The 12,951-nt window shown below is 48.0% G+C and overlaps 1 protein-coding gene across 1 annotated transcript in view; it reads right to left on the bottom strand.

Annotated features, from left to right (window-relative positions):
* The window catches only part of ELAC2 (elaC ribonuclease Z 2), a 93,125-nt gene that overhangs the window by 13,246 nt on the left and 66,928 nt on the right, over nt 1-12,951 (bottom strand). Inside the window, exon 23 of the mRNA XM_060240746.1 lies at nt 4,488-4,632. Within this exon, the coding sequence (XP_060096729.1) occupies nt 4,488-4,632 (145 nt within the window). The remainder of the gene's footprint in view (nt 1-4,487; nt 4,633-12,951) is intronic.

The following is a 12,951-nucleotide window of genomic DNA, read 5'->3' as shown; positions in this document are numbered from 1 at the left end:
CAGGTGTTCCAGTCTCTGAGTTGGGCGTAGATGACTCTTGGACAGATTGATTATGAAGTCATGCTGCTGAAGACAACTGATAGTGTGACGAACGTCCTGCTCTGCGTTCTTTTTCGACGTGGATCTTATTAACAGGTCGTCGAGATACAGATGCATATGTATCCCCTTCTGCCTGAGGCATGCTATCAGATTCACCAATACCTTGGTGAACACCCACGGTGCTGTTGCGAGGCCAAATGGTAGAGCTCTGAACTGGAAGGGGGACCCGTTCACACAGAAACGAAGGAATCTGCGGTGTGCAGGTAGAATCAGAATATGAAGGTAGGCCTCTGTTAAGTCCAGGGATGACATGTAATCCTGATGATGAAGGGCCTCCATTATGGACTTGATGGACTCCATTCGGAAATGGAGTAGCTTGATATTCTTGTTCAAAAATTTTAAGTCCAAAATGGCCCTCCAGTCCCCGTTCTTTTTGGGAACCGTGAAAAAAATTGAGTAGACACCTTGACATCTCTGCTTCGAAGGAACTTGTTCTATTGCAGAAATATTTGGCAGGTGGTGTATCGCTTTGAAGGTAATGTCTCTTCGTCCCGGGTTTGACTGAAGAGGAGATATGATGAAGTGGTCCGGAGGTGTCCTTTTGAACTCGATTGAGTAGCCCCAGGATACAATTTCCAGAATCCAAGAGTCGGTCTGCGAAGCCATCCAAGCTTGGCGAAAATGTAGCAGGCGACCCCCTACTGGGATGGGGTCCCAGTCATGCCTTATTGGGCTTGGGGCCCTTGTCGAATTTGTCCGACCTGTCAGACTGATTTCTCTGAAACCGTGGGTTCTGCTTGGGTTGTCCCCAGGCTGATTTCCTGTATTCCTGTTTTAGCCTGGAGGTGCTGGTGGAGGCACGAAAGGAATTAGATCCAAAACCTCTTCTGTCCGGACATCTCAGGTACTTGGGCATGGCCTTCTTCTTGTCCCGTGTCTCCACTAGGATCTTATCCAGGGTGTCTCCAAAGAGCTTTTCCCCTTGAAAGGGATAGGCTGACACTATCAACTTTGAATGAATGCCTGCTGGCCAGGCCCGGAGCCACTAGCCCCTCCTTGCAACAGTGGTTGATGCCATTGCTCTGGCGGAGAATGTAAGAGCATCCAGAGAAGCATCTGCAAAAAATTCAGCTGCCCTAAGAAGCCTGTTGGTGCCCTCCAGAATCTTTTTATCTACGTCCGGCAATAGTTGGGTTAGCCGTCTTAACCAAACAATTGCCGCCCTAGAAACTATAGAGTTTGTGGCGGATGCCTTGATGGCCAAGGCCGTAGCCTCATGGCTCTTCTTCAAGGCCAGGTCAATCTTTCTGTCCCAGTTATCTTGGACTGACCCATGACCATCTTCAGCTAGCAGCCCATGAGATTGAAGAGCCGCGATTGGGGCATCAACCAGAGGGACCTGTAGCATGTCATTAGCAAAGGAGGGTAAATCATACAGCTTCTTAACCACATTAGGGACTTGTTTGTTAGTGCTTGGTTTAGCCCATTCCGATTTTAACTGGCGCTCGAAAAACTCTGGAAAGGGAAAAACCTTATCAGAAGACTGGTAGCGAGGAAAGAATTCCGTGTTCCCCTTGGGCTTGTTTTTTGGATTAGTTAAAGGACTGTTGGTCTCCTGCTCCTCAGGTGGAACATAGAGGTCCAATGCAGCTAACACCTTAGCTAAGAGAGGCTGATACTCCTCTGCCTTAAAGAAACATGAGGGGGGCTCTGGAACAGAAATGTTATCTATCTCCTCGTCTGATAAGAATTCGCCCTCCTCCCGGTCTCCCCATAAGAGCTCGCAGACTGATTCCCATTAAGGGATCTCTCCTCCATGTGGTCACGGACTAGGGATTTCTTCTGGGACTTAGAAAGTCGGACACGCTCTCTGGTTCTCTTGGGGGAAGAAGACCTGGAAAGGAACGAGAGCTAGAGGGACCTGGCCTCCTATGAGAGGCTGCCCTGACTGCTTCCCCCACAGTCTGCTTAATAGAGTCTAAAAACTCTAATAAAAGAAGATCCCATCAGGGTACATTACCCAAGCCCTTCTGGGGCTGGTAGGACTCTGGATTATACTGGGTCTCCTCGTGGTCGCAGTCTACCGGCGAGAGGTTACCATCAGAGGGTTCTTGCCGCTCCGCAGAACTCTGTTGCCGGTCAGCCCCGTTTCGTGCCCTTTTGCGCTCTGTAAAATGGCCGCCGGCCTCTGGAGGGGCTTTTGCTTCTCGCGCCTCTTTCCGAGCCGGGGAAGACCAGCGCCACTTTCGTCCGCTCCTCTGCGGGCCGGCCTTACAGGGCACGTTGCCAGTAGCCGAGGCAAGCCCTGAGGTCATGCCGGCTCCGGAGGACGTCTCTTCAGCTTCATGCCAGCGGCTTGGAAGAGCGTTGTCTTCCATGAAGACGTCCTTGGAGCGACGGTCCATCTAGCTTCGCGCCGTGGCTTCGCGCCTGAGCCGCCACAATGCAGTTCCTCTCCTCGTTGAAGGAGGAAAGGCAGAAGGAAGGAAAGGTAGAAGCTAAAGAAGTTAGTTATAGGAAAGATAAGAACAAGAAGATAAAAAACAAGAAAGAGGAAGGAAAGGTATGCATATACATACACTTTAAAAAAAAAAAACAGATATAAAGATAAAGGGATAGGAACCTATCCTGAACCTTGCTCTCCCTGTCAAGGCAGGAAAGGAACTGAGAGAGGGGTGATTCCCACAGCCACAGGAAGAGGAGAGTTTTAAGATTCCTGACTCCCTGATTGGACAGTGGGAAACACCCAAGATGTCCTCCGCCTCTTAGGGAGAAGTGCTAAGCCTCTGAGCGTTGGTCCCACTCCGGTAATTCATGGGGAGGGTACCAAGAATATGGCGATGGATTTGGGTAAGGCCCAAATGAGCAAGGCCACTGATGTTGGTCCCACATAGGAGGTGGCAGCAACCGTCAAATCATAGCACTCGACTCGATCTCTCTCTGTCTTGTAGTAGGTGGAAGCAGTACTAAAGGTTCACTCGGCGCCGAAGCCTCGACTTCCAATACTGAACCACTGTCGCTCCGACAACGTGATCCCAACCTGGACAAATGAGTCCGCTGGGTTAGGTGGATTTCCTGCTGATCCCAAAAAATGGGTCGGCTGAGAACCGTGTCTCCCGGATACCAATGGACTTTGAGGACTAGAAGACTCCAGAATTCTCCAAGGTGGAGCAGTCTGCGCCGACACCGACTCCATCGAAACATCCCTAGAAGGGGAAGGAGTGCGGGAAAGTCTGTTCTTCCGCTTACCCTTCGATTTCGACTTCTTTGGGAGGGACGATCAGGTCCCTGAAACGTCCCGACATTTCTTAGTCAGCATGGGCTCCACTAACCCTTCAGAGGGTCATTTTGTGGATCGACCCCGCTCAGTCGGCATACCCATCTGTGATGGCGACGATGGATCTATCGATGCCGAAGCCATAGACTGGGTAGCGTCCCCCATCGATGCCGATGGGCCTGTAGCAATTTTTGGTGGACGAAGAGCCAATTTGACTAAAGCTGCTGATAGCCTTGCCGCCCGATTTTTCCGCATCTGCCTCGAAAATCTCAAGCAATGCGGGTACAAGTTGACATGGTGTCCCTCGCCCAAGCACAACAAGCAGAGGAAGTGACCGTCAGGGGGTGCGATTTTACTATCACACTTCAGGCAGTGCTTGAAGAACCCCCAAAGCTTTTCCATACGCACTAGAACCCACGAGGGAAGGGAGAAATTATGGCCCCGAGGGGCAAAGTCCAACACAAAGTTGTTTGTTTTTTTAACAACTAACAAGGCTAGGAAAAAAAAAAAACGGGCAAGAAGGGGAAAATCCAGAATGATTACCAGGCACCGACCAGAGCAGTCAAAGAGATATCCTTTCAACACAGCAATCAAGAAGGCACTGGCGGGATCCTCGTGCTGGCTCCGGTGAGCATGCGTATTGGGACGCCTGCGCATGCCCACTGGTGCCGAGCGCGAAAAAATCCCGGGCTTTTTAGGTACCGATTTGGGGATTGGCGTGGGCGCTCTATCCCATGAGTGTGAAGCACAGACCACGAAGAAGATGAGGTTAGTGGAATCCAGAAACCAGCCAATCCTGGACTGCTGCATTGTGGTACTATAGCTTTTTTTAAAAAAAAGATGTGATCAGTATCAAACACTTTCCTGCAAAAGGACGTGCAAACATGCTAAGAAAAGAGACGGTAGTTAGTTTGGAGAAATTGATATGTACTCCAAAGTAGAGATGAAACAAGTGTATTCAGTCCCAGTTACTAGCATCTTTTCATGAACCCATTACAAGAAAAAAAATCCTTGCTGTTCTATTCTCCATCACCAATGCCTTGCAGTTGGCCCAAACCCTGTCTTAGAAAGCTCTGATGGAAATTCTGCCCAAGAGCTTAGCTCCCAGCAGGAGATGACTGAGCATTTGAAAATCTGGAGCTCTTATCTGACAGCTCAAACCTCAACTCACCTGCATGTGATCAAATGCAATCCCAACCTTTTCATTGAAATCCTCGCTGAAGAGAGGAATTTTAGCATAGCGTTGGCTGAAGTGATTGAGCATGATGAATTCTGCATTCATCTTCATCCCAACTTCAATCGCTTGGGAGGTAGTGCTGAAAGATAATTATGGCACAGGAGATAATAAAGAGCTAAGAGGGTGGAAAAGCACACCAATATATACAACCCTCAATGTGGCCAAATCTGTGGATCTGGAGACTGGAGCAGTGAACAGAAAAAAAGAGGTCTTTCTATAAACCTACGAAATGTTCCAGATTTGCAGAAATATCTGAAATCTAAAAAAAATTCACTGGGGGTTAACCACCTTCCGCCAAAATAATTGACGTCTAACTGTAGCTTTAAGAAATTGGACTTCCCCAGGCTGTTAGTGCTGGGGGATTTCAATGTCTATGTTGATTATGCAGCATCCTCACAAGCCCAGGACCTAGTGTAATCCATGGAGATGCTGGGACTCACCCAGATTGTATCAGCACCCACCCACCAGACTGATCACATGCTGGATTTGATTTTGGGGGCTGGGATAACATTGGATCTGATAGCTATTCACGCAGTTCCATGGTCAGATCACTATGCCCTGAAAGTCCAACTGGACCTGCAGCCCCCCTCCTGTTTAGGCAGTGAGCAGATTTATGCTTGCCCACAGAGCAAACTGGACCCTGAGCGGCTTCAGGAAGCTCTATGGGATCCAATGCCCCCTTGGCAGGTCATTAGATGAGCTAGTAGAGGATTGGTACTTCCAGCTCTCTACAGCCTTCAATGACATTGTCCCCCGGCACCGTCTTTGTTGCCGTGCCAAAGCAGTCCCATGGAATACCTTGGAGCTGCAGAGGATGAAGGGACAACTTAGATGGCTAGAGCGAGCGTAGCGGCATTCTTATGACGAAGAGTCAAGAGCTTCTTATAGAACATTTATCAAGGTCTATGAGAAGGCAATGAAGTCTGCAAAGAAAGAATTCTATGCAGCCTCCCTTGCGTCTGTGAAATCGCGACCAGCCCAACTGTTCAGAACGATTCAATCATTAACCACATTGCCAACTGGCAACCAAAAGGTTAGGGAATTGAATACTGGCTGTGAGGCCTTTGCGACTTATTTCACAGATAAAGACTTGACTCTCCACCAAGATCTTCCAGCCACAATTGATACAGTACAGGAAATAGAAACCTGTCATCTGTCTTCTGGTCCTACTTTGGACCACTTCAACGGACTTTCTGTGGAAAATGTGGACAGGATTTTGCAGCAGTGAAGCCTACCATTTGCCCTTTAGATCCATGTGCATCATGGCTTGTAAAAGCAGGTGGTGATGGCATCCGGGGTTCTCTGGCTGATATTATCAACCTGTCCCTGTCATCAAGGATGCTCCCAGCCAGGCTCAAAGAGGGAGTGGTTCATCCACTTTTTAAAAAGCCATCCTTGGATCCAATGGTCCCAGCCAATTACCTCCCAGTTTCAAATCTTCCTTTTTGGGGTAAGGTAATTGAGAAAGAGATGGCAGAGCAGTTCCAAGCTTTCCTGGAGGATGCATCTGCCCTCAACCCATTCCAGTCCGGCTTCTGCCTGGGCCATGGGACGGAGACTGTTCTGGTTGCTCTTACAAATGACTTCAGAAGCAGTGCTGGCTCTAGGGTGTGTGGCGCCCCAGGCAAGCTGTTTGCCCCCCGCTGCCCTACTTCCCTCCGCAGCGCTGCAATGCAGTGCTGCGCTCCATCCCCCCTCCCTCCAATCAAAGCGCACTACGCCAAGGCTGGGCCCTACCGGCTTCTATGTGGCTGGTGCACCATCTAATCTTTTGAAGCACACACAGGAGAAGGCTTCCCCCCCCCCTTCCTGGAACTGAATTAAATTAGATGCCGTGTCAGCCACATCAAAGCCAGTAGGGCCCCACCTCAGGGCGCTACTCTGACCAGGCCGGGGGGACTGGTGGGCAGGCGAAGCACAAGGGAGGGGAGCGGGCGTGTGGCGGGGAGACATGTAGGCAAGCAAACCAGGTGGTTGTCATGGGCACTGGGAGGGGGAGCTTAATTCAGCGACCCCCTCCTCCCGGTGCCCTAGGCAATGGCCTACTTTGCGTAGTGGGCAAGCCGGCCCTGTTCAGAAGGCATCTGGATCAAGGCGGATCAGTGCTGCTGTTGCTTTTAGATCTATCAGCAGCATTTGACACGGTTGACTATGATCTAATGACCCACCGCCTTGCCGACATTGGAGTCAAGGGGTTGCCTTACAGTGGTTTTCCTCCTTTCTCCATGGTTGGGGACAAAGTGTGGTGGTCAGCAAGAAGACCTCCCTGCGACATCCATTTGAATGCGGTGTGCCTCAGGGAGCTACTCTCTCACCCATGGTATTTAACATCTATATGCATCCCTATGCCCAGATTGCTCGAGGTTATGAGCTGGGTTGTCACCAGTATGCAGATGCACCCAGCTCTACCTGTTGATGGACACCCATTCAAACTCCACCCCAGATCATCTGACCAAGGCCTTAGAAGCTGTGGATGGATGGCTGCAGTTAAGTCGGCTGAAGCTTAATCCAGCTAAAATGGAGGTCCTGTACTTGAGTCATGAGGGGTTAGAGCTGGGCATCCAGCTCCCAACCATTAATGCAAGACAGAGCTATTCTACCAGGCCTTCAGTTGTGGCAGCGGCTGTCCTTACTCCATCTGCTTGGCCTCCCTTGCCTCTCATGATGCTATCTTATTTTGATCTTAATTTATTATTCCATCTCTGGGCCTGCTGCTGTACTGATATATAGGATGCGCCCTATGGAAACCGTTGCCTGTGACATACATGCTGTTTGTTTTATTGTATTTTATGGTTTAAGTTTGTAGTTTTTAATTGTTTTAACTTTTGTTGTTATCCGCCGCCCACGTGTGGGAAAGGGCAGAATACAAATCAACAACAATTTGTTTTTAAATGAATGTCGTCTGTAGTTGTTGCTAGGCAACCACATAGCCTTCAAGCCTTAGTTTCTATCAGTAAAAAGCAGAGGGAAGGACTAATTAGGGCCAAGTCCAGCAGCAACCATCGGTGTGACCTGCTACCACACAACTTGCATGGCTCACCCCACAAAAGCCAGTGTGATGTAGTAGTTTCAGACCAGGAACTAGGAAACCCAAGTTTGAATCACCACTCTCACATGGAAGCTCACTGGGCCAGTTACATATTCTCAACCTAACCTACTTCACAGGGTTGTTGTGTGAATAAAATGGAGTCAAAAAGAATGATGTAATGGAGGCAAGAAGAATGGTGTAAGATGCTTGAGGTCCCTGTTGTGGAGAAAGGCAAAGTAGAAGTCCAGCGGAAGATGGGGCTGCCCAGACAAAAGGTAGGCAGGTTGGTCGGCAGGGAAGGAGAGAAGCAGGGAAAAGTGAGGAAATGTAGGTTTGCCTAGAGGACGGAAACAAGTAAGAGTGTCAGGAGAGGATACATAGGGGTGGCCACATGTGGCTCTTTCACACACATTGTGCAGCTCCCAGAGGTCAAGAAGAAACTTAATGCAGGCTTACTCTCAAGTAAGGCATCAGGACCTCAGTCAGCCTCTGAGTGCTGACCCATAGGTAGGAAACTATTTCTGCCATGTGTTAAGTGGGGAAGGAGGAGGAAATAGGAAGGCTTGCAAGCTCTTTTCCTCCACCACAGAGGTTGCCCAGAGACCTAGAACAGGGAAAGAGAGGGAAAGAGCCAAGAGAAAAAAATGACCACATATGGAAGGGAAACTGTTGGCCATGCCACTGAGTCCAACTGGGCATGCACTTAGGATTCCCACCCTTCCCCCTGTTGGACAGATGGAGCAACCCAAATGCAGCCACTGCCAAGAAAGGCAATGAGATAGAGAGCAGTGAGTGAGTGAGGGAAGGAATACAAGAGGGCAAGTGCCAGTGGCAATCCTTAGCTTGGTGAACGACAATGGTGGTGGAACTGGAGGGAGGGGCATGATGGCTGCCCTCACCCCTCCATTGCAAGGTGTACTGGGATGGCCAATGGCAGGTCCTGCAGCCTAGCCAAGTGAGCTGTGGCTCTAATAGAAGAGGATTGCCTCCCTCTCATGGCTGGCCAAGTGCCATGGTCCCGACAGGTTTGTGAGATTGCTGAGCACGGGGGAACTGCTGCTGTATCCCTCTCCTGCACTGGGCTTTGGAAGTAAGCAGGTTAACAAGTCTGCCATCAGGTTACAGGCAGCTGTAGAAGTGATAGTGAAGCTGTAGTGTCCCTCAGTTTGCCTGTAATAACACTTCACACCATTTCTCAGCTGAGTACTCCCCCCGCCCCCCCGTAGGGCTTTTCCATTGGAAGGAGGAACAGAATTAAAGAGCATGGTGCAGATTTCCCCCTTAGTATCATAGTTCTTATAGAAACTGTATTTACTAACCTTGGTGTCAAGCCAAAAAGAGATGCATAATGATCAGTGATTTATACAGTACATGTGTGTTTCCTTCTCCCAGTGACAACAAAAAAAAATTCCTTAACCTTTCCCAATGCTGGTCTTATGGGGACTGCTATTCCCAGTTTTTTTTTTTTTAAGCCTTCTAGCATACCATGTTGTAAAGTACATGAATCTATCTTATCTTTCTGGGAAAAGCATTAAGAGTTTTAAGAAAAATGTGTCACTTCCAGGATTTGGAGAATGCTGAGCTGACCTGACTCTCTAAGGGGGGCAGACTGGAGCTTCTGTTCGGGGTAGTAAAGGGCAAATTTTTGCCTTCTGCCTACTTTTCTCAGTGAGAGATCAGTCCAAGATATGCACAGGAAACTTTGAGGTGATTTACCTTGGCTAAAAGGGAGTCCCGGGGTGGGGGGGCTCCTTTGAAGCTTTGAGGGATCCCCGGAGAAGAGTTGCATATTCATCATCTGCAGAAGCTTACAGAGTCATTTATTTGACATAAGCTGGACAAGATCCTAATCTTCTTTGAGACTGCTAAACATCTGATGCTGTACGAGACCAGTGTTGATTTGGATAACCTTAGAAAAAGGTACTGATTGCTATCTGGCAATCCGGGACTATTTTAAAGCAAACAAAATAATATTAGAAGCTGGGAAAGAGAAAGTTTGAAAGCTTGGAAGAAGAAGAGGAGAAGGGGTGAATTTTGGACTTTGTTAAATTAAGGACAGTGTTAAAAATTGGAAAGGAATTTATTGTTTTGTCTACCTGCGGTCGTGGAGTGAAAGCACCATCGTCAGAGATCTGCAGTTTCTACAGTCAACACAGGAAATACGTCAAGTATTGTGAGACTTTGTTACCAGTGAGAACGTGACTTGGGGCAAGCAAAGCAGGAAGTAACTATTGAAGAAGTGTACCTATTCTAGGATTGTTTTACCATAGAAAAACATCGGCGGCCATTACTGAGAGGGTAAATTTTTAAAAAATTAATATCTGAGCAAGGCAAGGTCGGAGGACGGCAAAATTAGGCTCATTTGAAAGGGAAAGTTCTAATCTATCAAACCTGATAGTTGAAATTTAATTTGGTGATATCAAATTTTTTGCTGTTTTTTTTTAATCAGTCAAAGGTAACCCGTGCAAGGGCTGCCTCATTGGAGAAGATGCAAGATCAGTTGGAAGCAATGGAAGCTAGGATGATGAAAGGGGTGGAAAAGATGATAAATGGTTGCAAGAAAAAACTTTAAAAAGATATTGAGAACTTTAAAAAAGAAATGGAAGAGCTTAGAAAGGAAACAGTGGTGGTGTAAAAAAAGTGCAGGAGGTAGAAGGGAAAGTTAAACTCCAGGATTCCACCTTATTAAAAATGCAAGAAAAAATAACAATCCATGACTGTAAATTGATGGAGACACAAATACGTCTGATAGGAGTACCTGAAGAAGGGACAGACTTAAAAGAGCCTTGCCAAAGGCTGAGCACATCTCACAGAGGTCTGAGAGGAACAGAACAGAGCAGAGCAGCTGGAGAAGTTGCTGGGAATTTCTGAGTGTTGGAAGACTTCATTCTGAGCTTGTGGGGCTGCCTAAAATTCTGAGGTGTGATAGCAGGGGAACTGCTGTTTGTTTGGTCTTTGTTTGCTCTTTGTTTGGTTGAGTGGGCTAAAGGAGAAAGAGATTGAGAGTGATTGCTGCTGATTGCTGAGGAGTGCCTCTGCTCCACCCTCTTTGCATTTTAAGCTGCGCCTTGCCAAAGGCGCGAGCCGAAGGGCGAGAGCTAAAGGGCTCTTGGCCTGTGGCTCTTCGCCTGGGGATTCCCTAAGAACCAGGAACCCAGATCCCTGATTTCCTTGTTCTCCCAATAAGGTAAGTTCCCAATAAGGTAAGTTAAGTTAAGGTAAGTTGACCCTCCAGAGAGGAGCCACTTAAACAAACAGCATTTAAAGAGGACTGTATATTTTAAAATATATATATATATATATCTCATGAAGATAGACTGCCAGCAGGGGGTTGGGGGCTTTCCAGTGTTTTGCGCTGAGTGTCACATGTACGACTATCTGCCCAAAGGACAGAAGTCTTGGGTGTGTGCTCGATGCAAGGAGCTCCTGGTCCTCAGGGAACGAGTTCGTACCCTTGAGGCCGAGGTGACTGCCCTGGAGAAGCAGAGACGGTCAGTTAGGCACTTGGGGAAGACTCTCGGAGGCGTATTAGATGAGCCCCGCTCTGAATGTAGCAGCACCGTTGCTGCCAGAGAGCGTGAGGGTCCAGAGGGAACAGGGCACCGTGCTGAGGATAAGGGGAATGCGCCCTCAGAAGGGACCTCTTCTTCGGTTGGTGAGCGGGAATCCTTTTGCGCCAAGGAACCATCCCTGAGCAGGGGGAGGGGGGGGTGGTAGTTGGTGATTCGATCCTTAGGCAAGTAGACAGATGGGTGGCAAAACCACGTACTGACCGTATGGTGACTTGCCTGCCTGGTGCGAAGGTAGCGGACATTACGCGTGTAGTAGATAGACTGATAGACAGTGCTGGGGAGGAGCCTGTGGTTGTGGTGCATTTTGGCACCAACGATGTGGGGAAATGCAGTCGTGAGGTCCTGGAGGAAAAATTTAGGCTGCTAGGCAGGAGACCTAAGGCCAGGACCTCCAAGGTAGCCTTCTCGGAAGTGCTACCTGTTCCACGTGCAGGGCAGGAGAGACAGGCACAAATTAGAAGTCTCAATGTGTGGATGAGACGATGGTGTAAGGAGGAAGGTTTTACGTTTGTTAGGCACTGGGATGCGTTCTGGAACAAGCGGGAGCTGTACAAAAGAGACGGTCTCCACTTGTTCCCGGATGGAACCAGGCTGCTGGCGCTTAAAATCAAAAAGGTGGCAGAGCAGTTTTTAAACTAAATCTTGGGGGAAAGCCGACAGGAGATGAAATGTCTCTGCTTCAGGAGGACTCGTCTCAAAGAGATGAAGGGTTGGCTACTATTTTTCTACCGGGTAACGGACCAGAGTTGTCCACTGTAATAGTGACAAACAGTATGGACTGTCTGCCAGAGTCTCGAGGAGGCAGGAGGAAGGTGGCGGGCCTAGCTTGCCTGGGAAATTATAGATGTTTATATGCAAATGCTAGAAATGTTCGAAGTAAAATTGGTGAATGGGAATGTTTAGTGTTGGGAGAAAACATAGACATTGCAGGAATTTCAGAAACTTGGTAGAATGAGGAGAATCAGTGGGACACGGTGATTCCTGGATATAAGTTATATCGGAAGGCTAGGGAGGGAAGGGTTGGAGGTGGGGTGGCTCTATATGTCAGAGAGGATATACGGTCCAGTAAGACTGAGGTCAGAGAATTAGATTCACTTTTAGAAATGCTTTGGGTTGAAATAGAGGGCCCAAAAGGAAATTTAACTATGGGAGTTTGTTATCGCTCACCAAATCAAAAGAGAGAGGACGATTATAATATGATGGAAGGATTAAAGATAGCGGCTAAACGTAAAAACTGTGTCGTAATAGGTGATTTTAACTACCCACAGATTGATTGGGTCAATATGTGTTCTGGTCGAGAGAAAGAGATTGAGTTTCTTGATGCTCTCAATGACTGTGCTATGGAGCAGATGGTCTCAGAACCTACCAGGGGTGGGGCGATCCTGGATTTGGTCCTAAGTAATGCCCAAGACTTGGTGAGAGATGTAAAAGTGATTGCACCGCTTGGGAGCAGTGACCATAATGTTATTGATTTCACCATTTGTATAAATAGGGAGTTGCCCAAAAAGACCGCCACAACCACGTTTAACTTTAAAAGGTGTAAATATACTGAGATGAGGAGGCATGTGAGGAAGAAACTGAAAGGAAAGGTAAATACGGTCAAAATCCTTGGGGAAGCTTGGACACTATTTAAAACTATAATCCTAGAAGCTCAGATAAAATACATACCACAAGTTAGGAAAGGCACAAATAGGCATAAGAAAAGGCCTGCATGGTTCACGAACAAAGTAATGGAAGCTGTAAAAGGTAAGAAGGACTCCTTTAAGCGGTGGAAAACCAGTCCAAGTGAGATTAGTAA

Source organism: Heteronotia binoei, chromosome 5 (assembly GCF_032191835.1).
Source record: "Heteronotia binoei isolate CCM8104 ecotype False Entrance Well chromosome 5, APGP_CSIRO_Hbin_v1, whole genome shotgun sequence".
NCBI lineage: Eukaryota > Metazoa > Chordata > Lepidosauria > Squamata > Gekkonidae > Heteronotia > Heteronotia binoei.
Note: the sequence above shows the minus strand (reverse complement) of the source record. Positions and strands in the feature narration are given on the sequence as shown.